We start from the raw sequence: 26799 nt of genomic DNA on the forward strand, positions 1-26799 counted from the left end.
ATTGTACAAAATTCCAGCAAATTTACCAAGCTTTCTCCTTTAAACATCAACCTATATTCATCTCCTATTACTCAAATGTGCACTAAGGTTCCCAAGAAATCGAAAGAAGAAGAAAAAAGAAACACACTAAAACCTTATCTCCTCAGATGATACTACATATTCAAAATGCACACACAATGTGGCAGTTTCCTACTAAAACTAAGAAATAAGAAAAACCTGAATAACCACTTATTTGTTACAATGTCTATAAAACTCATAAGCAAGGAATTCTAGAATTGAAAGATGAGACCATGACTTACCTGAACTTCTATCATAAAAAAAAACAAACCCAAACAAAAAATGTGTGATGGGATTCTCCTGGGTTCTGAAGCAACTTTTTCCTCTAAGACTTTAATGTTAGACAGTAGTTTGAACAGTCCCTCCCCACAGATATTATGTGTATCCAGTCACTACTCTTAAATCCCATTCCTCTTATTTTCCAGACTCTGGATTTGTGAAACAGCAAAGGCATCCCCAAAGAGAAGTGAATCAGCATTTTAAAACAACGTGAGATTCAGGACTGGAAAAATAAAAGCAGCTGGGATAGAGCAGACTACAAACCAGAAGGACAAATGTTCTTCTGAGATGCTGATGAATTGTACTCCTGCTTTATGTTGTACCAAATGCTTTATGAAGTTCTGACTCTAATTGCACTGGGAAAATCTGGAGGCTGTTTCTTCTTTTAAATGCTACAATGAAGACTAAGGCCAGAGTTTTTCATTGCTAGTTATGAGCAGATTTCAACCTTAGAATAAGAAATCACATGAACAAAAGCAATTGCTTCTGCCAGAAAAGGAGAAGTGAAATATTTCTCAGCTATTGCCCCACAGTCATTTTAGCCCTACAGCCAGATACTCCAGTTCTTCTCCCAAGGATACACCAACACGCAAAACTGCTACTGCCTTAAAAAGTCTGTTCTGCTGCAGAAACAAATACAGCAAAGATCTCTTTTTTAACCCACACAACTGGAACCTCTGAGCACTTCAATGAGGAGGTGATTTTTGCTCCCTCTCACCAAGCACTGCCAGTTGTCTCATACACCCTCAGAGTGCCACATCATGAACAAACCAAGAATGACAAACTTCACTACTGAGGCAAACAAAATGTTTCTGCAGCAGTCTTCTCTGACTGGCCTAGCACCCAGAAAGAGATGATGAAAAAGCAGTTCTGACATGCAATAGTCTTTCTGAAAGTATTCAGACGAAAAACTTCACCAACCCAGTTTTATGTGTTGGTTTACACAAAACCAACAGGAATTGCTTGTGAAGGGTTCAAGGACCTCTCTTCCACGTAGTCCTCCATGTCATGCACAGTCAGCACAAGAGACAGGTGCACAATATAACCACCTAGCCCAGCTATGGTTTTGTTTCACCAAGTACATGTGTAAGAACATGAAGCAAACAGCAGAGCATTGGACAGTGACAGAAACAGAGGCTGGCTGTGAACACATACAGTGACAGGACCTCAAAAGCTGCAAGCTTAAATTAATGGTGTGACAATGACACATACAGGATGTTTAAGGCTAAGGAGAAGGAAGGTACCAAAACCAGAAGACCAATACACAAAGACAAAGGATTACAAAGGTTCCTCAAAACAAGTGACATGGAAAGCTTTGGAATGACAAAGTGGAACAAAATTCAAAAGGAAGGCAAAGAATATCTCAGTGCAAAAGCAGAGAAAAGATGGAGCAAAGAACAAGACCATGCACGCTCCCATGCAAAGTGAGAGGTTCTGTTGTCATTTCAGCAGAGACAAGAATGAACTTGTATGCAAATTTAGACAGCAAAGCTCATCTCACCACTGTGAGCTGTTACCAAGGGAAAATACCCAGCTTTTACTGTACACACTATCTACTCTATCAGGGAGTGGAACAGCAGCCAGCAATTAGTAGGAACTGGTCCTCACAGGCCAGAGTCTTTTGCAGGTATCTTGGAACAAATTCAGGGCTTTGCAGTTTGCTTGCTTGTCATTTACTACTCAGCATCTGCCAACATCCTTTCCAGCCCAAGAAACCAAATGTTTTATCAACAAAAACTTGACTTCTACCCCTTTACCCTCAAAGTCTTAAAAACATCAGTATTTACTATTAGAGAAACAATCCTACAAGCGTGGCAATGGATGCTCACATTTTTCTTTCTTGTTAGTTGTCCATTAACATTAATTTCTTCATGTAATTTTTATCTTCTTCCATGATAGTTAAATCATAAGACACACTAACTGGAATGAATTCTGTATAAGAGACCTGTAAGAGATCCTTTCAGAAATGTCATAGTCTACCCTGCCAGCAAATATCTGTACAAGCCTTTACCCCAAGGATGGCTAACCAAGAATAAAACACAAACCTAACCTAGAAGTTAGCCAAATTCTGAGCATCCTGCCAGGACACTTACAAGAAATACCATGTCACAGACACAGTAGACAGGCAATAGGTAGCTACTTATCAATTTTTAAGAAGGCAATTTTCCCAAACATTTCTTTCCAGTCCCTGGTTTTTATTATGTGAGCACTAAATTCCAAGGATTAAATTAAAGTTACACAACTTCCACTTATGTTTATTTACCTTTAAATATGAAAAAACCTAAAAGCACTTTGAAAAGCTGTGGTCCCTGAAGAGAACACCAGACAAGTTTATAGCCACATCAGAATGGGCCATTTTCTAGAAATATTTAATAACAAAGAAACTATGTGAACATGACTTTTAAAAATGAATATGTTTAATGATATCCATTTATTTACTTAGTAGCAGAACCATAAAGTGATCAGAAATACCAGCTATTTCAAATGGCCAGTTGAATTGCTGCTATTCATATGGACTTAAATTCCTAACTGAAATAGCTGCTTTCCACTCTCACTGTTTCCTAGTTTATTCCAGCATCTATTCTTTATGACACACTACATCAACAATGTTTGTTAGGCATGTTTCAGTAAGCATTTAAAGTGTTCCTTGGAACACTAAATCACTGTGTTCCCAGACTGGTCCAAACTCCTCAGGAACAAAAAACTTTTATCAGTTCTGATTTGTATAGAATATATAGAACTTATAAACAGTCACATTAATTTTCAAATTTTTGATACCTGAAGTACCTAATATCCACCATAATTTAAAATGACTGTCAGGTCAACACTAATAGGAAAAACTGAAATAGTTAAATAGTCATCAAAATTGAAAACTATTACAAGCTTAAAGAAGCAAAAAGCTAAGATGCCTCAAAGTAACCACTCTGTCATTGCCAAGACTTCAACTACAATTTGGTTTAAAAAAAAAAAACAAACAAAACTACTCTATATGAAAAAGCTAGTCTATATAAAGACCTGCTAATTTCATAAACATTAACAATATTTCAAGACTTATACTGCATATAGGACCAAGAAACAGATTTTTCTTAGTCTTTATTCTTAGGCCAAGACCAATAAACTAAACTGAACAGGAATGTTAATAAACCAAAAGAATTTATTTAAGAGATTTTGGGGATTTGAGTAGTGAGAATACACTTGACTTAGGTGTCTCCTTCTGTTTATTGTACTCTTACCTCAAGAAAAGAAGAGCTGATTGTGTCTCCTTTCTACTGCAAGAGACATTTTTTGTTATTAGGTTCAAATCAAAAACTATTTTATATGCAAGGAAATATCCAAATGCATGTTGGCAGAGGAAGCATGAAGCCAGAAAGTTGAGGTCTGACCATTAGAACTGAAATTTGGCTGCACCAGCCAGACCATTGTCCTCCTTGGAGAAATCCCACATTACAGAGTTCCTGCTTCTGTTGGGTGAAAGAAAGCCTGTAACTTACAAATATGCACATGAAAACATTGAAAAATACCTAAAAACATGCCCAAAATATTCTGTCCAAAACTTCCCAGCTATTAAAAGGTACTGAAAAGCAGCACAGTTACAAAATTTGTTAACACTTCATGAATTTTTCCAAGTCCTTTATCAGTTTCATGAGAAACTTTGCTAATGGATAAAAATAGCAAGATGTTTGGATTGTGTGTGCAATGATCAGATGTCTAGGAATATGTATGGGTATCATATACACATATCCACACACCCAACCATGAATACAGCAGAGGCTCCTTTAGCTCTTCTTAAGATACTGTCTTTTAACCCAAACTTCCTCCTGACAAAAAAAAAGTCTTCTTGAACAAAACTACAATATAACTTTAAGAAATATACTGGCCAACCTGACCCAAACCAGACAACTGTGCTGAGTGACTCCTTGTGCTTGAGACAGCAACTCAAATTCCCCATCTTCTCCACTATCTTTGTCCTATCAAATAACACCACAATTCATACAGACTAAAACTCCTGTAGTTAGCAACTAACTTTCCATGACAATTCATCTTGACGCTGAAGCCATGTGATAAATGAACTGGAAAAAAAGGAAGATGGAAACAATAGCCACTAACCTTGTAACAGCATCAATGCACAAAGACATCCCACGAACAGCACACACACAAAATTAAAGTGGGAAAAAGAAACAATGCAAGGGCTCAGTAAAGTAAAAGGAGAAGAAACACATGGGATGAGCCAAGTGGTTACATGTACATGGGGGAGCAGAGGTGTCAAAGCCAACCAAAAGCTGCTTAAGGCTATAACCTTTGACAGCCTCTTATGACAGAAAGGAGGTGGTTGGAAAACATGGGTAAAGCTGTTTGCCAGTAACTGGTGAACACACAGCACCGTGGTGCTTCTGCCCTATAGTGCCATACATTTAAAAGAGCAATTTTAGAAGGATAACAGGGGTGATTAATCTTTATTACAAACTTACATCAAGTAACTCAATGTAGCGTAGAAACAAAGAAACAAAAAAAAAAAAAAATCAAACCCATTTTTAACCTTGAATAAAATGTCCTAGGTTTTCTAGCTGGAGCAGTAGCTTCAAGATCCAAATGCTATTTTCTGGTGACTAACAAAAGCTTTGTTTAGCAAAGGTATTTTCTTCTTATATAATATCAAATATGTCGTCCCTCCCTCATCTTAATCATTCTATTGGTGTTTCATGAAGAACATAAATTTTACATAGTGGAAACAAATGTGATCCATGCAACAACATATGGGAATGAAGATGTCTTTTGTCAAAGTGATTTTTACACAATTATTTTTCTCATGATTCAAGTTATTAAAATGAATTATAAAAAAATAAACAATATTAACTTTTGTTTTTACACTTATGCACTGAAACTTAGAATATACTGTTTATTTTCCTCAAGAAATATGAAAATATCAACAATGAAAATTTGACCAGGAAAAAACCCAAAGAGAGACTTTAAAGTCAGGATATAAGAAAATCTCTTAAGTATGACTAGATATACAGGATTGATTTGGATTGACTGTAAATTAAATGCTGCAAAGGGTGATTATTTTAAGAGCAGACTTCTAAAGTTTAATTATTTATTTTGAAATAAATGTTTGTAATATTTGTTTATATAACAGAGCTGCAAAAGTATGCAAGGGTTGCACAGCAGGAAGGACTTTACTCACAAACAGTACAGAATCTCTTTAACAGGGCTGAGTTGTGTGAGAGCCAGGTTATAGCAGTGGGGAATGAAAGGCAGAAAGAGGTAGCCAAGCATGAAGGGCCCACTTTACTCACAGAACTCCTCCTCCAGGAGGTTTGTGTGAATTTATCGGCACGCGCGCGCACTGCCCCTGCAGGCTTTTGACTGTCCTTCTGGCAGTTACATCTAGTGGCCTTAATCACCCCCAAAAAGAGAAAAACAAACAAGAATTAGTTAGAAATTAACCAAGTGAGCCTCTTGAAAAGTACAGTCAAGGCCCAGTGTTCAAACATGAAGCATGACTTGACTGTAGAGCACGATACGATTAAAGGGTAGAAACCACTGTTGACAGTGCTGCACAACTGCTGCTTTCCCAAAGGATACTGAGAAGTAATCCAGAATAAATATTGACTTTTGGAAAGAGTTTTTCCACTTAAATTTCTGAAGCACTGAGTTCTTCAAGTCATCTTTCAGCCATTACAAATGTAAGTTTTACCCATCTCTACAGCAGAGTTCCTCTGCTGCAGCAGTTACAGGTTACTCCAGCAATCAGGTGCATGACTGAGCAGGGAAGGAGAAACTTCCTTCAAGGAATTTTGGCTGATTGTTAACAGTGAGACCAAATGTACCCAAAACCCAACATTTACAGCTAAATGCTAACAAACAACGTAATTGGGTTTGGGATTCTGTGATCTGGGATTCTGCTGTTTAAACAGCAGAGCAAAGGCCAAATCTTCACCTTTCAGTTTTGTTTTAGAGGAAATGTTCCCAAGCCAGAGAGGGAGAGGATGAAGGCCATAGCTCAGTTTAACTGCACACACCTACAAAAGCACATGTTTAACATTTCATTAGAGATTATGGTCACACAGGTACTGTCCCCAGCTATGATAAACATGTATGGTGTGCACCTCTTGGCATCTCATCTACCCTGCCTGTAGGACCTTGCTGTGGCTTGAAATGGCTTGAAAATGTGGGGTTGTTTTACAAAAATTGTCACAGCAGGTGAATTTAACAAAACGAAATGCAAAGATATGCACAGCAAATCCAAACTCAGAACAAGAGCAAAAAGGTAAAAGGCACATGTGACTCTTGCTTGAGGCTTTGTGTTTCCCTGAACCTAATTTATGATGAAGTGACCCATAACTTGTTCATAGTTGGCAGATTTAATCTGAATATTCAACTTGTTTTGTATTATTTTCTTAAAAAACAATCAACTTAGAATACAACTTTGCTCAGCTTTAAATTCTATGGTGTAATTCTTTATTAAGATAATGGACAGTAGAGGAAGAAAAAAACCAGTAACAAAAACTTTAAGTAGAATGATAGGCCCAATCCTCATCCATTTTTAAAATACTCTAAGTGTAGCCTTATCTTTTCCTTACTGTTTTTTCTGAGCAGCTTCTAGAATTTTATGTTCAAAACTGTTTTGGAAATTAAATACCTTCAACAGCATTATAAACATCCTTGCTTAGTGCCACACAAAATCATGACCAGATTATGGAATTAAAGATCCCAGGAGCACAACTGGGAACTCAAACCTACCATTGTTACAGTGAAAGTGTAGGAAAAAAATATCTGTCTAAGGTCTCTTAAAGCCTTCATCAGAACTGCCTATTGAAGTTGCACTCTGCAGTGCACAGCTGGGACTTTGCTAAACATTTTACATTATACTTACAAGCTGCTGCTCTAGTTGCTTGATTGTTTCATCCTTTTTCCTCAGTTCATCTTTAAGCTGCCTGATCTCGTTCAGCAGATCATCCATCTGCAACAGAACAGTGGTTTTGTGTAAGGACTGCATGATCTAAGCAACACCTCTACAGGACATGAGAGATCAGACATGCCTGCAGGGATGGCAGTGACACAGCACATGCTTTCTCCTCCTTTCCACACTGAGAGAGGGGCTGCAGGGACACAGGTAAAAGAGTGAAGAAACTTGACTAAAAGTCCCTGTAAGAGGCCAAATTCAGCTGACCCCCTAAATTTCCAGGGTAAGTAGATCAGCTGCATTTTTGAAGCAGTAATTCATCTGTTGTGCAAACAAGTGACATTATGCAGATGAAAAGGTCTAGTCAGCAAACACTACCTACAGTACTCTTTATCAGCAACAGAAATTACTGAACCCAGAACAAACATTAGATTTTAAGTGTTCTTCAACTTCATGAAGTATTTATAGCCTTGTTGTATTTCCAGTAAGCAATGTTTCTCTCCCATAACTACAGAATTAGTGATCTTTGTATAGTGATTTTACAATAAGAGCCAAGTAATGCTACAAAACCTTACTACCACAGAAAACACAATATGACAAGTCTCCAACTAGAAAAGATTATTCTATTTGCTATACCTACTGTGACTTCTTCTGCCTTAAATACCCTTTCCAAAAAAGAATAAACTTGCCAGTGACTTTGTGGGGTTCACCTAGGTTAGCATTTCAACAAAGAAAGAAGCAAGAAGCAGTACTTCAGTAACACACAAGGTTTGGGTGTGTTTTCTAAACATAAACAGGTTTGCATCTCTTATTCCTTAGAGTCAATCAATGTCATTTACCTTAAAAGTTGACTCAGGTTCTTGTGGTTCTGGACTCGATGGAACTGAGACTGTGATGTCCTGGAGTGACACATTTTCATCATTCTACCAGGGGACAAAGACAAGAATACAAGTTTGAATTACTTGTTGAAATAGCAAGTTTTCTTCTTCCCCCCACAGGAAAGCCACCCTTGCTGCAGCCTGTGTACAATGTCCAGGTGATGCCCCTGCTACAGACACTTATACTTAATTTCTATAACTTGACAGAACTTACATCTCAGTTTTTTAGTGCTGTTTTGTTTTGGATGCTTTTGGATTGGGTTTTTTTGTTTGTTTGTTTTTTGGGTTTTTATATAAATAATTTTGAGAATTTTGGGTTTTTATATAAATAATTTTGAGAACAGTCAAGTTTATGCTGTCCAGCACTCAGCTGTCATCAGTTCTCAAGCAGATGCTTGTCCCTTCCAGGCCCTTGGCCAGCAAATGAAAGACTGATGAAGCAGCAGTTTACACACCATGTTACAGAGAAGTTCTACCAGAGTGCTTTGAAATAATTTGCACAGTAATACCATAAAAACACAAACATTAGTTAGTTCAAAACATTTGTAAAATGCTAGAGGAAAAGTGCAGCAATTAGAATCCTAGAATTACTTACAGTTTTACAAATTATTTTTGCATATTAATATTGTATTTTATATTTTATTTTATATACAATAAATATTTATCAATATTTTATATTTCTATATTTAATTGTATTTAATTGTATTTATCTTATATCCCCCAATTAAAAAGTTTCACCAACATTTTATTTTAAGCAATGATTCAAACAAATACACTCAGAAGTGAAGCCACAGATGGTCACAGTTACAACTGTGAAGGAGGCACCATGGGAATGGGAAAAAACCACAAAACAAGGCAAACTATTTCAAGCAAAAGTATCTCACATGACTTTTCAAAGCTCTGTAGCTCCAATATAGCTTTTACTGCTATTAAAATGCAGGGAAGTGGAGCAGTAAGACATTCCACAACAGCAGATTAAGACCTGATAGCAAAGAAGGTTAGTGTGTCACACACTCCCTGGTGATTTAAATCAGCACTCCAGGCCTGTGCTACACCTGACTCATTCACCAGCAAAGCAGGGACAAAGGTCATTGCAGCAATTCCCTCACCACAGCTGCAATTCCCCCAGTACACATGGAGAGAACACAGCACAACTGGAAAAGAAGCAGTTCTAACTCTATCAGTAGGAAATCAAGCCTCCATTTGAACACAAGCTAGGATTCATCTATGAAATATGCTTTCTTGTGCTTTTTGCTTCTTTGTCATTACACTGCTAAAATGAAACAGGGGAAATCAGCAAAATAGAGCCACCCCTGTACAAAAAAAGATACCAGAATTACCAAAAAGATGACAGAATTAGCAAAGAAAATGCACCTGGTTATATGCATATGCTATTTTTGGTAGGTTAAAAATAATACTAAGAAGTACATCAAGATATCATCACATTTGGAAACTTGGAAAGAATATCTACTTTCAATCTTTTGGTAAAGATACAATAAACTTTATAAAGGTATCACACTACAATAGGCAATACAGAAAACTGCTACTGCTGTCATTTTCACAGTAGCAGAACACATTATTTATTTTGGTATAATCATATTGTTTATTTTGATATAAACATATTATTTATTTTGGTATAATCACTTATCCAGAGCAGTGGCAAGTTTATTGGGGTCTACTGAATTTTTAGGAAGGTCTAGGTTTTAATTCCCAATTCCAAGCTTTATTCACTACAAATCACTGATCTGAACAGACTCCTTTGCTAATGGCATTTCTGTAAGGATGCAAGCAGAAGCTGAGTTAAGAGTTCATCAAGCAGAGGGTGCTATTCACCTGCTGCCTGCCTGGCATTCTGAGTGCAGTTTCATCCAGGCCACGTCAATCTCACTGCCACTGTCAAACACTGTCACAGCAACAATCTGACAGTGAAACAACTGCTTAAACTTACAGTTTGCCAATTTGATTTGCTATTGTTTGTTCATCTCCTTTGGTTCTGTTTCTTCCAAGCACAATTAAGTCACTGAGGTGAACTATTTTATGTTGTGGCTAGTAAATAATAATTGTAGAGGCAAGTTATACAACTTAATGCATGACACAAAAACATCTTTTTATTTTGTAACTCTGTTTCTTTCTCAACTTCGGGCTTCTCATAAACAAAGATTAATCTCTCTTGTGGATCTCACCAGATGCAAAAAGAACAGAACACAATGAATATGTATTTCAAAGATACACAAGTGACTTACTGATCTAAAGCCTCAGCAAAATGTACTGATGCATTTAACAAATCTGCACTACATGGTTCACATTTTCATTCACACCTCTTCATACAAATGGGCCATATCTGATAAGCTACAGTGAAGAGCGGTGCTTGAAAAATAGAATTTCATTTCCATTCATGAAAGATAAGTTGAAATGAAACATTTTTTTATAAAACCTGCCTCCCACAGAAAAAAGAGCTTCACAGATCTCAGTTCTGTGAACTGCCTCATGTTTCAGCCCTCCCTGCAGGAACAGCAAGTGCAAGCAATGCAACCAAGCTGCATTGGGTTACTACAGAGGATGGTCAATCCTTGCCAAGATTAAAGGTTCAAGCGCAACAGAAACAGAAAAACTTTATTTAAAATTGTATTAACACATTAACCTACACCCAGAGCAGCAAGTTTATGAAATTAATTGAGGAGGAGGAAGAAATTGTTAAGATCAGAAGAAAACTTATTTCTTAATAAGCATGCAAATGAAGCACCTTAGTCAATGTTTAAGAGGTATTAACATTTACATGTCAATTATTACTAGAATTAGACTTCCAAAACATTTTCTTCTTACAATACAAAGTTAGCACTCCAGTTAAGCATTAAAGAGAGAACACTCTCCAGCAGTACACCTCTCTGCAAATATGGCTGCATTCAATACAAGAACAAGCCACATTTTTCACTCCATGTAGGTTATTTTACATTACTGAAAAGTCAGAGAAGGTTAAACTCACTACTGTGAAAATCTTCTAAGCTCTGTATGAGAGAGACTCCTATTGCTGATTTCACTGTCTGAAGGCACAGGAAGATGGCAGTGAGTGAGGAGCAAGCAGCCAGCACGTGTTCCAGCTCACACAGAGCTCAGCCAAGGCTCTGTTGCTCAAAGAACTATTTCTTTTTCCAAGCTGAACTGGGAATGCACCAACCCCACACTGCTGCAGCTGAGTTGCTAGCAATACTCCAGCTAATTTACATCCAGTCACAGCAATGAATCCATACAGCACATTAAGTCCCCCCAGGAATCTGCTAGGTATACATTCATTATGTGCTGTGCTCTACACTAAGTCACGCTACAGCTGATGAGATAATTGTATAAAACTGAATTTAATTGCTAACTCTTCCTATTTTACTGTAACTGTTCCTCTGGGACCTCAAGTCTAAGTCCTGACTACAGCTCTATTTCTACCTATCCAAATTAAATATTATTGCTGAACGTCACAACTGGAGAAAGGCAACACATACATTTAAATGTGTAATATTGGTGGAGCTAATAGAAGAACTGATTCCACAATAAAACTGGAGTTTGAAAGCAATTGGCTTTGTACCTTGATTTTTTTTATATTTTGCAAGAAGCTGCTTGTGATCCAGTCCTAGTTCAGAGTTCAGAATGCTAAAGTTCAACTGTTTGTTTTCAAAACTGTATTTCTGTTCAAGAAGTAAAGAAGAATTGTGGTATTTTTACTCATTCCTGTTGGTATGAAGCACGATGTTTACAGTAAAGGCTTAACACTTTAATGTAATGAAGAAATATTTCATACAAGTTCTGCCCTAATTGTTTAGCAATTTAGGTAGTAAAGGTTCTGAAGTTTCCACCTCTGCAGCAGGCTAATTTACTTTTACATTACTATTTCACGTTCTTTGATTAAAAGACTGGATTATACACAGGAGAGCAGAATAAATATTCAGAAGTCCAGTGATGAGTTTTGGAAGCAGTGAGTCAAAACAGGGTTGGTTTAGGTTAGGAAAATACAGCCTAGTATGCCTGACAAAGTTTGAAGGGAAGAATTGCACCTGTTATTACTGAACTCACGGTTACAGGGAAGAAGGATCAGGCATTTGTCAAGTCCAGGAGCAAATTTAGAAAAACTGACATATTAAGAGTAACTGTTTCATTCTGTGCATTTAAGTTCTTTTTAAAAAGTTAATCTGAGCTACTTGAGGCAAGGTTTTTATTCTGCAACCTGGCTATTATAAACTAGATCAAGATTTCACACATGATACTCTGCAGGGCCACACATTACTTGGCTATAATGTGCAAGCCTTTACACCATGAACCACACACACAGATCATCCATCAAGCTGCCAAACTGTCCTTGTGTTAAAGGCATTAAAAGTCCTAGATAGAAGTGGCAGGGAACCTTTGTATTAATGCCTGGGGCTGTTGGGGGGCACAGTTTAAGCAGCCCACCATTCAGACACTGGGTTCTAAGAACACACCTTCCCCTTCTGCCACTGCATTACTTTTGTTATAATTGTTTTTCCCCCTGACAAAATCAGGACATCTCAGCACAGGAAGCAAATGCTCTCATTTCTAAAAGGCACAATCACACCCTTGAATTAGCCTCAAGGTTGATTTGCTTTTTGTTTTGTTGTTTTTTGTTTTGCTGCCTTACTTTTAAGGCACTAAGTTATTCTCATTACATTATCCTGTTAGAAAAGAGCAGCAATGAATGTGGTATTAAAAGACAACGTCACACACTTTTCAATGCTCATCTGTGTATGCCTCCAAAGAAAGCCTCATGGACTGCTCTTTATTATGGCAACAAAGAAATTTTTGTAGCTGAAATGCCATACTTCTGCTGAGTCATCCAGCAGTTTACCAACTCCCACAACTTGCCAAGTTTTGAGGTACATTAAAAAAGCTCCTTAAAAGCTTATGACAATTTCATAACATAGGAAGTTTAAATTTGAACACTTCCAATAGAGATGACCCAGCAGGATTTGCTAAGCTTCTTCTCAAAACACAAAGAAAAGATTAAAAGAATGAGGAAAACAAAGCTTTAAGAAAAAGCTAATAGCATTGACATGCTGAATGCAAGTTTGATCAATGGGATCAATTTTAATACTGTTTATTTTTTTAACTCCCAGCTTTTTTGAATCTTATTGGATAAAAGCTGGTTTTCACATGTGCTGATTTTTTTTTCTTGGATGTTTCCTCAGAGAAGAAAATTTGTGAATAAATTAGTGAAAAAATATTAATTGTGAATAAAATGGTGAATAAATGTTAAAAATTTTAGTATTTAGCATGTTTTGTAGTCAGTAAAGTGCTGACAAGGCAGAAAAGGCACTACTGGAAACAGCAATAAATAGTATAGTCACTTTCTGGAACATTGTAACTCAATGTATAAATGAAATGCCAATATCCTAATAAGGCCAAACAGAACATAAGCCCACCTAGGCCCAGTCCACAGTTTATTTAATGCCTTAGTCCCTGTGTGTAAGAGTCTTAATGAGAGATGTGGGATTCTAGGAGGCTCTTCAAAATGCAGTTTATTACCTCTAGGATGTTACAGCAGTCTAGGGTTGTGGGTGCCAGAGCTTGTGCCTACAAGCTTTGTGGGTGACAGAGCTGTCAGCTCCAGTTGCAGGGAAGCTTACAGACTTTTAGTTTAAGTTACAAATGTATTATATACTTTGCTGAGCATCTTAATACAGTAGAACTAATCTATAACTTTTATCTATACCTTATCATAACTACTATAATTACTATATTCATGTTAGTATTCTCTAATCACTAAACGTTAGTACATTACAATTTAAGCTAGAAATTGTTTTTCAGTTTTCTTGCAGTAGAAAATTCTGAGACTTTTTTTCTACTTGCAACATTTGCTGACTTGCTTGCCTGTGCTTTCTGCTTAGTGAAAACATCTTGTTTGAAGTGAGTTTATCTTTTGCTCTAAGTCATAAAAAACCCTTCTAACTAACATACTCTTTGCCTCTTTAGTTACTCAGTAATATCAGTTCAACAATTCTTTTCTTCTACATTAAAACTTAAGTTGCAAATGTATTGCATACTTTGCTGAGCATCTTAATACAGTAGAACTAATCTATACTTTAACTTTTATCTATAGCTTATCATAACTACCATAATTACTATATTCATGTTAGTATTCTCTAATCACTAAACGCTAGTACATTACAACTTAAGCTAGAAGTTGTTCTTCAGTTTTCTTGCAGTAGAAAATTCAAAGACTTTTTTTCTACTTGCAACATTTGCTGACTTGCTTGCCTGTGCTTTCTGCTTAGTAAAAACATCTTTTTGTTTGAAGTGAGTTTATCTTTCGCTCTAAGTCATAAAAACCCCTTCTAACTAACATACTCTTTGCCTCTTTAGTTACTCAGTAAGACCAGCTCAACAATTCTTTTCTTCTATATTCAATCTTGCTTCTACCTCTATTCTTCATTCAGATTCTGCATTCAAAACTCTTTCTGCTAAGCACACGTATCTGTGAGACTTCCATGCCCAACTCTGATCCTCCCCAGCACCTGTGGAGGGCTCACCTGGTGCAGGAGCCTCTTGAGGCGGAGCAGCTGTGTTTTGACGGCGGTGCAGTCCTGCACCATGTGCCGCAGGGTCATCTCGTCCAGCATCACCGTGTTCTCGGCCAGCGCCCGCGGCGCCGCGCAGCTCTCCAGGGCACCCACACCTGGCTCCAGGTAGCTTGAACCCCTAAAAAACCCAAAACAGACACACAGACATGACAAACCGGAGTGGTTGGTAAAAAGGAAAATGTTATGCAACGTGGGCTATACTTACAGACTGTGGCACACAGCAGAAAATAAATGAATAAATTGGAAAATGTCAGTGCTACTTCACTTAAATACAGAGTTTTCCTTTCCACTCCCAGAGATCCCTCTCAGACTATAAACTACAGTGCCCTAAAAAAAGTTAGTTCAGCAGAATTTCTATAAACTATCACAGCAGAATTTCTATAAACTATCATTCAACCCTTTAAAGACTATAAGGTTACATTTACTTTACCAACAAATTAAACTGCAAAAAGCTCCCCAAACTTAAAAAATGCAAGTACTAAGACACTGCAATAGTTTTCCATGGAACACATAAGCTATTTTAATCAACATGTATAATATTGCATCAACATGAGCAACAAGTACTTGGCCTGAAAATAGAAGCATAAGTTTTGAAAAGAAATTGTTACAACCCTCAGTGGTGCTTCCACTCAGACACACAACTATTCAGAAAATATTGTACTTGTACTCAACATCACTTGAGATCCCTTAGTGCCAAAAAGGAATTGCTCACTGGTGCTTTAAATGCTTGTGAGGATATAGAAAAGTGCTTTACCTGTTCAAATCATTTTTACCATGGATATAATGGTCAGTATGGCCAAGATGATAGTGCTCCTGTGTATTCCATCGCTGTTGTGGTGCTCTTTTCCAGAATCCCTCTTGATGCTGTCTCGCATTTCTGTCTTGTCTCTCATAGCGGCTCATATTTTCACATTCCTCTACAGAGAGCGTAATAGTACAAAAAATCGTAAGACTTGTTCCCAGGACCTTGCAAATAAAATATTAACTATGTGCTGGTAACAGATGCAGTGTAAAGTCTGTGGGGTTTGTTTTGATTTTTTAACTGATCCAAAACAGTATACATTTTAGAAGTATCAAGTGGGCTTCTGCAACAATGTCACATTTTTATTAAAACATAAACTCGTTACAAGTATAAGAGCAACCTGTAGCAGAAACTGAAGAATCCAGCTTTAATAGTATTTCTACTTTTGACAGAAAATCATTTGAAGGAGGTAGAAATTATAGAAGAAAATAAATTTAAAAGAAACAATTTTCCTCTCTCTCTCTTACTGATGGTATCTCCAGGCCTTTAACAAGTTCTAACAATACACAAACACAGAAAGGCAACATTGTAAAAAAAAGGCCAGTATTGCATTGCAAAAAGAAAACAGCTTCCTTACTTAAAATACAGATATACCTCCTCCTATTCACATGGCTTGGTTTTCAGATTCAGAGACATTAAATCTGTATTTAACTGGACAACCAGCATGATTTAAAACAAGGAAACCAAACAAGCTCTTTAAGACTCTAACTTCTGCAAAGCCACAGGAATTCCACAAACGTCTTAAGGGAACAAACACTAAATTTGGCAACAGCCCGGAAACGACTGAGAGAAAGCCAAAACAACTCCTACCCAGGAGTCAGACCCGGCAAAAACAGCCCTAAAGTGCTATTCTGCCACCACACCTGGTCCTTCACTTACCCAGGGAGCTTTCCCTCACATTGCCAGCGCTCTCCTGGCAGCAGCTGCGCGCAGGGGAGCAGCGCTTGCCCCCCGAGCCGCGCTGCGCGCCCGGCTCCGAACGGGCCCTGCTTCCCGCTGCCTTCCCAGCCTGCGTGGGGCTGCGAGCCAGCCCGGCGTCACCCTGTGATTTACACGGCCCTCCTCACTCCCTGCATGCTTCTGCAGCTACCACTGCTGCTAAAAATAGTGGCCAAGCAGCATCCCAGGCTCCAAAGTGAAACCAGGAGAGTTTCGGAGGACCTGGAAAGTCTTAAGAGGCTGACATCAGTGAAGTTGCACATAATTATGGAAAAAGTGTTGGCAAAAAGTGCTGTCAAACATTACTAGAACAAGTACTCACACCTCCAATTCAGTTTTTATCACCTAACAAATAACCAAAAAATTGCATAATAAAATAAACTTATTCACCTTAACTAACAAGATTTATTTTCCTTTAGCAGTGTCTTTCTACAGCTCATAACATATGAAAATTAGTAACAAAATAAACGCTCAGTAAGTTTACAAGCAATTATGATTTTCAGCTTTGGAAAAGTAAATATTGAGACACTGAGTAAAGACAGGTGGAGATTAACCAAGAAGTAGTTTCGCTTTTTCAAGTGGTCATGTTTACATAAGGTAAAACCTAGCGGTGGCTTTTGAATTCTTCTTTTCAGATCCTCTTTGCTGAAAATACAGAATTTTCAAGATAAGAAGCAGAGATATCCTATTTATGCCAGGCTAATTTTACAAGGAAACCCAAACTCTAAAAAAATGTGAAAAGTAGCAGTAATTAGCTTTAAATGTTTTTGTGGTAAACATTTAACTTTAAAAACATGCCCTTCTAGCAGTTTTCAAATTAATAATTTGTAATGGAATTACTGATGCAAATGCAGTGCATGTTTCATATAAACAAGCAAACTTAGGAGAAATTGATCTAACCTTTAAAACTGCTTCTTAGTTTTGCCCCAACAGAATTAAATTATTCCTACTGAAAGAATATGCCTTAGGCTTGAATTGTTACCCATTCTGAAAAATGAGGAAAAAAGTAAAAAAATCATACCTGTCAGGGTTGAAAAGTTGCATACTTGCAATGTTTTCAAATCATTTCACAAAAGCACATTGAACAACTCATTCTGAGATTTAAAGGATTATGTACTGCACTTTACATTTGCACAACATTAGAATACAATGTGTCACCATCATCACAGATGGAAAACTGTGCTTTATTTACTGCAAATTTGGCTTCATATCTAATATACACACAGGAGTGTTCACCCAGATAACTCAGAGGTGCTCTCAAAAACCCCTGAATTTACTTCAGCAAGCAGCTGAATGTTACACAAAATAAGTAAAGCCCTCTTCCTTTCAGTGCTTGTTTGCACTGGGTAGGGCCTGACAGTGCTACACATTCAGTGTTTCTGTATTTGAAGACAGCCTGCCCTCCACTGAACGTGCAGGTAAAACAAATACCCATATTAACATAACAACAGCTCATAATAGCAACAATACTCAGCAGTCCCATGAGTAGCTCGGGAATAAACAAAGCAAATGCCTCAAACTTTTCCAGTCTGAGATTTGGCAAAGTGCAGCCGTAATTTCCTTTATCAAGTTCATTGTATTCTGAATTTGTTCTATTTCAGGGGCATCTAGGTACCTCTACCTTCTCTGTGAAAAGTCTGACAGGACCCTCACTGAATGTAAGAGTGCATAAAACACCATTTGAAAACACACATCTTAAATTTTACATCTTCTGCTCCCCTGAAGTATATGTATACCTATTAGGAGATATTGTCATTTTGTAGAAGAAGATTATATATCTCAAAGAATTATGCGGCCATTCAGCTGAAAGAAAATACTGTCCCAGCATTTCCAAACATACTGAATAGATGAGACTAAAAGACCAACTTAAAACTTTGAAATTTATTCTCTAGAAATAATCCTAAGGAAAAAAACAGCGTGAAAAGAGGTTGCATTTTTATTCAAGGTAGTACACTTCTATATTCAGAATTTTTCAAATATAAGAGTTGTATTTGGGAAAACAAATATCTCCCTTCCTGTATTTCACAAAAGAAAGAGTTGCTACTTTAAAAAAGAAAACACACTCCACTTAGAAGAGTGCATTAACTTATTAATCCAAGAGTCAGAAGAAAGCAAGTCAAAAGTCTCTTAAGGCCATGATCAGTTTCACAGTGAGAGTGCTTGGCTGCCTTACTCACCTTTGTCACGAGGAGGGTCCTCGGGCAGGTCCACATCAAGCATGAGATCATCATCTTCAAGATCACATGAATCAAGATTATTCAAGATATCCTGCAAGGAAGGCAAAGTGAGATACAGCTGCTTCCATGATATTTCATACACCCTACTGTCACAAAAAGCTTTGTTACATTTTTACTGTGCACACATCCAATGTTACCAGCAGTCTCCTCTCCTCAGGAAGATCAGCCTTATTTCAGACCATCTATACAAACAATAATCATCACACCTCTGCTAATATAACACAGTAACACTGCTGGATGAAACAAAGATGGATTTAAACATTTTGCTGCCTGATGCCTGTGGAACACTCCAAAGGCTTTTTTATTCATTAATATCCTGCCTTCTTAGCAATTGGGAGCGTTTTGAAACTCAACAACTTTGTTTACTTGGAATTCAAAAACAGCTTTGAATGGAGAGATGACGTTAATGCCTCTTATTTCAGCTCTCAACACCAAATCATTGAAAGGAAGTGAGGGAAGCCTATGTTATCTTGACTTTTTGGGACAACAAAGATTCAAACATGCTATTATGAGCACCAAACTCTGCTTCGTTTTGCCTTTCAGATTATGGTACTTATAGATATGTTCCTGAAGGGACTAATAAACCATCCCACTGCATGAGTATGCTAATGGCACAAGAAAAATGCTATTTAGTGCTAAATGAATTACACATATTAAATGTAGCCAGGTATATTAAAGGACTGCAATGAGGGCAAGCCCAGTCAGTGTCAAAAAGACAGAGACTGACCCCTCTTGCTTTAAGAATACCAAGAGGAGGAGGAACTGAGGAGGCCAAGGCTGTGGAACACCCAGCTCATGGCTCAGTCTGACACTGCCAGTGCTGCTGGAAAGTACAGCAGCCTGGGCAGAGAGCCCAGACACCCTTTCACTCCATCACTCCAAGGAAATAAAACCCACTAACACCAAGTGACTGTCACACACAGCAGGCTTGAGCAAACTCCTCGGGATATCCAGCTCCAGAGTTCCCAGTGAAAGCCATGCTTTTAAGGCCTGACACCAGACTCAGGCACCACACACTGGCCTCTTTCCTAACACCAGAAACAGATTTTTCTAAGGTTTATTGGCTACTCCTAGAAGTGATATGTGACACCAATATAGAATAATTTATCAAATATTAAATCAAATAAGTGTTTTACAACCATTTCTCATAGTAAATTGATCACTAAATACTTACATGAATACTGGCATACAAGCTGTGAAGACACTGCCCAACAATATTCCCTTGCAAAGCCCCCCCTTTGCTGGCTGTCATTTGTTAGATTTGCCTTGTCACAGATGCACAGGTGAAAAGGAAGAACATTAACAGGCATTTGTCTGAAATGTTGCTCCAGCCGTTCTTCAGCAGCCTTCCTACAGCACTCACAAAGCACTACTGTATTTTGTTATAGATGGTGACAAGATGCTTCAAGATTTTTGGGGGGATTTGGGTTGTGTCACAGGACATTAAACATTTTGCATTTCTGCAGGGCAAGTTATTTATTGACTTAGGAGGGAAAGTGTGATATGAAAATAGTTACTGTGTACTTTGTGAAACATGAGCAATACAAAAGAAAGATGGAATACTTGAGACAAAACCACCTGCTTTTGTCATATTTCAAAGTCCTATCTGAATTGCTTTGTCCACAAATAGCATTCTGTGCATTTACAAGAAAAATCAGGAGAACCCACACAGCAAGGCACTGGAAATAATAATAAATCCAACTATGAAAAAGCTTCACAAAAAAATGAAAGCCATTTAAATGAAACATGTATTTAATATTTGGGACAACAAAATGCCTGTAAATTTTTGCTGCTTTTGCTTCCATTTATTCAGGAACTAGGAGTTTTTAAACTAATGCATATTTTTTCAAACAATTCTGCAAAATACAAGCATGCTTGAGAGGCAGCTTCAGTTTGGTAGTTGATAAATTATTTCTATGCTGTGCTTTCATCTTCCAAATTAGTGTGAACAAGCATTATTTTTTTCTACTGCAAGAACAAGAACTTTAATAAGCATGACAAATAAAATAGAAACAGTGGCCACAAACACAAAAAGTGGAAAAGCTTTGCCATCACTGCGCAAATGCATTTAAAAATGCACAATACAAAAGCACAATATGCCAAAATTTTTACTAATAAACCTAGATAAGCCACCTTAATATCTCTGAATGAGAACTTTGGAAGTGTAATGGTGTCATAGAAGGTCAGTATTTGAGATTCCAGACATACTTTCCTGTCAACAGCACACTTCATTATGCTTCCCTAATTACACATTCTTCACCACACTGAGGAAAGGAAACTCCATGCTACAAAAAAACCCCACAACTGCAAATACCAAGACTTTGTAATCACTGGGCCATGTGTGAATGCACTTTGAGCATTTCCCCCTGTGAGCTACTTGGGAAACACAATATACAAAGAGGTGTCAGCAATGTCATCCTGAAATAGCCATAAGATAAAGCACAAATTTTGTCAGCAAATTAGTGTATGTAAAAAAAGAAAATTTAGATACTTCCACTGCTGTTCTTTCTACTGCATAAGGAACTGCAGGTAATTACATGGGAATAACATAGTTAATAATGTGTGCTTAACAGCAATTAGCATCATGAAGAGATTCAGGGCAATGAGCTCAAACAGAACAGGAAATAAAAAAATTCTTTCCAAGTGCATCAGCTTCAACCCTAGAGAATATTCCATGTTTCAGCAATTATTACAAGTCACAGAAAAAGAAGAATCCCATTGTATTTATATAGGTGACAAGAGAAATGTGTATTAAAGGGGGTATGATTTTCACAAGGCTGATTCAGCACTAGATTTTCAAGCTGGTACAACCTAGGAAGAGACTGAGCTTGGGACTGTGAAATCCCAGGTCCAACTACAGTGCTGTCCCCAAGCTCTCTCTCCACTGGACACAGGCAGCAGTGCTGTGCTGGCTTCCTGCAACAGAACAGGGAAAGCAGGAGGTGAGGCAGATGAGCTGTGAGTCCTGCTGTAAGAACTGAGGAACTCCAGCACCCCAGTGCAGGGAGCCCTCATACTGCACAAGGAGAAGGGAAAAGGCCAAAGGGCAAGGGACACCACATGTGACATACCACTTTCAGCAAGTTCACTTCAGTGTTCTGCAAATCCTTCCTGGAGTGATTGTCCTCAGATTCTGTGTTTTACCACAGGTTCAGCAAGCACACACAACAGCTCACCCACAGCAGCTTGGGATTTAACCCAGTTTTTTGAAGGCATGGAGCCCAGCATCCCTTTCTAGAGAGGGATACAACATCAACACCACTGCTTTGAAGTTTGGGGAACTCTGTGCAGAAGAGCTGCTTTTGCTGAAGCAAAACTGCAGATTTCATGATAAAGTAATGTTCGCTGTAATGAACTGGAGTGCAAAATATTTTCAAAAAGTTCAGTTTCCAAAAATTCTTCATGCAACATGCATCATAAGCTTTTTCTTAAACTGAAGAGTGCTATTTTTCAGTCCACCAACCAATTTGAATTCAATTTAGTTTAACAGCTGAACCTAGGCAAGAGGTCTGATTCTCAGCTTTCCCAATTCTTGCACTAAGTATTGAAAGGTTATAAGGCAACCAAAGTAAACCATAAAGTGCCCCAAATAGAAGACAGACAGATATCTGCATTTTCTCCCTATTAAACATAAAAATGATGACCAGTGAAAGTTTATAACACAATGTATATTACAGTGGAATTAAAAAAAAAAATGAAGTCGGGCATTGAGGTTAGTGTAGAAATGCAAAGTCCTCAACTAATTCCAGAGAGCATTGCCAGAATTGAGAAGAGCCTCAGCTCCAAGTACCTGTGCCAGATTAGGATATTCTGCAGGAAAAGCAATTGCTTTGAGGGAGTCATGAAGTGGTGTGAGCATTAGGAACAACATTTTACCTGTTTCCATAACTCACAACCTCAGACCTCCCTTGTGTGTTCCACCTTTAGGAAGCACACAGCTAAAGAAAAATAACTAATTGTTTTTATTACTGATTTAGTGACTTAGGTCTTGCTTTTGATGATGCTGGAAAAAGACCACAGTAGAAGATAGGTGTGAGTAAAGGGAAAGAACTACAGGAGAATCAGGACAAAAAACTCAAGTGAAGCATTTGAGAGCAGCACTGAAACTAAGAAAGCATCATTTCAGGTGCTTGAGGAATGAAAAAAAGGAAGTGGCTTTTAAAAACAAACAGAAAACAGACTGGCTAAATCAGTCATCTGAAGGGCAGCTAAAGAATAACTGCCAAAGTCAAACACAAGGCAAGGCTGACAGAAGAAAGGAGGGAAACCTCCAGGGTCTTTTTCAATGCTATTTTCAGCATCTGACAATATCTGAGATAAAAAAAGAAATAGGAAGTCTCCAAAAAGGCAATGTTATATAGGAACTGAACAGAACTCTTAAGTGAAGGCAGAAAACACAGACAGAGGAAAAGCACATAGTGTACTATAGGGCTGAAGAGAGAAACCCACTGTAAATGAATTGCTCAAAACAGAGAAAACCACCCAAGGAAGAGATGGGATAGAACTCTGCAGGTTACCAAAGACAGAATAAGAGCACACTGCACAAGTCACACTGAAGATAATTAGGCCAAGCAGCCAAACAAGTACTTTGTAATTTTGTCCATGCTCTGTAACTGAAGGTTGCTGTGGCAACACATGCGACAACAACTTGGCTTGGAAAATCTGAAACATTTTTGGTTTAACTGTTAAGTAGAATGGTCTTAGAGATTTACTGTTCTTGAAAACATTTTTATAGAGGTAGAACATACATTTTATTTGTATGTTCTACCTAGGTTTACTGAAGGTATAGAGGGATTCATTATTAGTTTAAGTTATTACATGCTGTATCTAAAGCATCTGTACTTGCTGGGGGTTTTAATTTTTTTTTTTAATATATAAAATCAGATGCCAGACTGTGTAAAAAATCTGAAATTCAGTAACACAATGAAAGAAGAGAAATAGGAAAACCAGAAATATTAGTCATTCTGTTGAGACTTGACCATTTCATAAGCAACAGCACTTTCAAGCACACAGCCCAAGCAACGCCCACTGCCACATGCAGCATTCCTTGACTGCCATCTAGCCTCCAGCAATGAGGAAAGTTGAAAGGGGGAAGCATTGTAACCATCCTATATAATTCCAGCAAATTTTAAAAAGATTTTTTATTTTTAGGTTTGTTGTTTTGGTTTTTTTTTTAATAGGCTGGTGCTTTTAAATAGAGTTTCCTGTTTACTTTTAAACACAATCACAGAAAGCAGTCAGCACTGAGCATAAATAGTGACAGAGGAAGAGCAGGGGAGGAGGAGAAGCAGTTCTTCCTACTCACTGCTTCCAGTCTGTTTGCACAAAAAGGCTACCAAGAGGTTCAGCATTGCTTTTACAGTTTATCTAGCCAACAATGGAGCATTTTACCCTATTAAGCAATGTGTAATTGCTACAGCTGCTCTTAACTGGCAGAAATGATTGTGAATTATTCTCACTCCACTGGCTTGCACTTGGATTAAATGTACAATGTTTGTTTAAGGAAAATATAGATGCTTCAAATAATTCCCAGCTGAGAAAGGAACCAAACAACCTCAGAGGAACAGCATGGGCATGGCTGTACCAGTAGCTCAGTTGTTCCCTCTGAGCAAGAGTTTTAATTCTACCCTAAGAGACTTTGGGAGTAACCTGACTATGACACGTTACACAGCATTAATGTGTTCTATTCTTACACACCCAGCTTAATATACTTGCTTCTAATTAAAACCAAAACAATCCTCAAATATCTGCAAGCTACTTTGGGTGATTCTATTTTGACCAGTCTCTCCATGAGCTGCTCACAACAGGGGAAGTGTTCCCTCACATATTGCACTCCTGCAGAGGTGTGTTTATGCCACATCATCCTGATACATTTCCACAGTGTCAGCCAAGGGCACAAAAGCTCAGAACCAGCTCACACATAGACATGCAGTTACCAGCTCATACAGAAAACATCCCTTACAAGCCTAGAAAATGAACCTAGTGCTAACTTCTACCAGTGTTTGCTCTCATATTTCACACAGCATCACAGCAGCTGCCACACTCTGCCACACACAGACCCAAAGGTGTAATTAATGGATGCCATGAGCAGAACACATCAGTAAAAGTGAAGTTGCCTTCCTTGGTTTTTCCAGCCAAAACAGCCTGAGAAGATTTACTGTGTCAGTTCTGAAGGAAGCAGCTCTCAAGGACATATAAGCTTTCCCAAAGGAAAAAAGGTAATTTGCCATAAAAGGATGTTCACCAAATGTCATGTCTCTCAGACCAGGATCACAAGAGGTTTGTGCACTGTAATAAAGTCATATTATCTCCTAATAATGTTTGACACTAGGGACACTATATAACACAGGACAGACAGAAGTGCCATCTCATGAAGTAATTCTGTTTCTCACCACCTCTCCTTGCTGCTACAGTTAAACTCAGAGGTTGAAGACTGGAGCAGAGGTAGGACAGTCAATGGTGGCTGTTTTCCCTCTAAAATCATTCCCTAATGTCATGACATTTCCTTTCTCTGCCACGAGCAGAAAACTGCCTGCCAGCAAACTCCACCACAGGAATGGCTGAGGAGCTGACAGAACACACTGAAATGAGTTTGTGCCCTTAGTTCTGTATTGACAAGCAACAACACAGACTGAATTTTTCATAGCAGTTGCAGTTTTCTACTAAAAACTTAATGGTGGAAATATTACTCAAGGGTGTTCTCCCATTACTTCAGTATATTCACAAATATTATCTGTTCATAATGAAGATTTAAGGCAAAAAGATGACACTGACTTTTGAGGTTTTGAAATCAGAACCAAGCAGTCTAGTGGTTTTCCAAACACACATTTTTAGGCATAAAAATAGGCTTCTTAGAAATTAGGAACAAAAAAAAACAATTGCCACAGATTTCTGTACTTGTATTATTGGAAAAATGAAAACTATGAAGTTATAAAAGTAAAATTTAAGTGAATCTGAATAATTTTTATCAGATTCTGGAACATGACATGAAGATATTGGGACAAAGACATGAATTTAGAAGCTTGTACAGCTTAAACAGAGGTTACCAACTACAGCAACTTCCAATAAGCAGCTACCAATGAAAAACAGCTTTCAAGGCTGACATGTGTATTAGATTCCAATTCCAGAATCACTATACATATATATATATATATATATATATATATATATATATATATATATATATATATATATACACACACACACACCTGAGCAGGAAGTTTGACCACAGAAATGGCAGCTTCCCAGACAATGTATTTCCAGTAAATCTTTCTGTATACCAATTAATAAATTCATACATTGTTTGCCATTTTCTAGAATGCATCAGTAAAAGCTAAAACCTCACAGAAGACCTCATGTGCTACTGGGATATCTCTTGCCAATAAAGATATTGGCCTAACTCAAAAGTCAGGCTTTCAGGTAAAGGAGTGTGAAGAACCAACAAATTCAATTTGTCAGCTACTTCAAAATCCAAATCACCCCAACATATATAACAAGATTCCCTATGAAGAAGGGAATCCATATTTAATGAAGTACACTTCACTAAATAATTATACCACAATAATTATGCCTTCTCTTTCTTTCCATCCTCACAACCTCACTAAAGTATTGGGCATCTAATAGTGTCATCAGTTCTCACTGTATCACATTCACTAGCAAAAAAATATTTCAAAATCTCTAACCATATACAAAATTGGAAGTGTGTATTTATTAATGCCATAATGAATTTTAGTCAAAATGCACTGACTGAGGTGAAATCATCCTTTGCTTTCAGGTACAGAACAAACTCAGACACTTCTTAAAGAAGTGCTCAACTGAAGTACACAAATTACTTTCAGGAAGCAGCATGGGAGCACAAAATGAAATTAATTCTCTTTATTAACCTCACCTTTTGTATTCTAAGAGAGGAGGAAATGCATTAAGTCAACACTGCTCATTTGAGTACAGCCTGTCAAGAAACATTTTAATGCTCTTCTCTGCTTTGAGTAAGATCTTCATTGTTCTTTGAAAGATGTAAAGAGAAAAAAGAACTGAATTTCATCTGGCTCATTAGATGAAAGGCTTTTAATGTGTGCTTCTTGTACCTAGCTTGTACCTGAAGGACTCATTTCATGACTACTCT

General features: G+C 37.7%; 1 protein-coding gene across 5 annotated transcripts in view; it reads right to left on the reverse strand.

Moving 5' to 3' along the window:
- Positions 1 to 26799, reverse strand: part of CCSER2 (coiled-coil serine rich protein 2) — a 58432-nt gene that overhangs the window by 12700 nt on the left and 18933 nt on the right. For all 5 annotated transcript variants that reach the window (XM_059477320.1, XM_059477319.1, XM_059477321.1 and 2 more), the window contains 6 exons: positions 18618 to 18708; positions 15454 to 15616; positions 14649 to 14817; positions 8080 to 8163; positions 7211 to 7297; positions 5631 to 5729 (listed from right to left, as the gene is read on the reverse strand). In XM_059477320.1, the coding sequence (XP_059333303.1) occupies positions 5631 to 5729; positions 7211 to 7297; positions 8080 to 8163; positions 14649 to 14817; positions 15454 to 15616; positions 18618 to 18708 (693 nt within the window). The remainder of the gene's footprint in view (positions 1 to 5630; positions 5730 to 7210; positions 7298 to 8079; positions 8164 to 14648; positions 14818 to 15453; positions 15617 to 18617; positions 18709 to 26799) is intronic.

This window comes from Ammospiza nelsoni, chromosome 8 (genome assembly GCF_027579445.1).
Source record: "Ammospiza nelsoni isolate bAmmNel1 chromosome 8, bAmmNel1.pri, whole genome shotgun sequence".
In the NCBI taxonomy this organism is placed as follows: Eukaryota; Metazoa; Chordata; class Aves; order Passeriformes; family Passerellidae; genus Ammospiza; species Ammospiza nelsoni.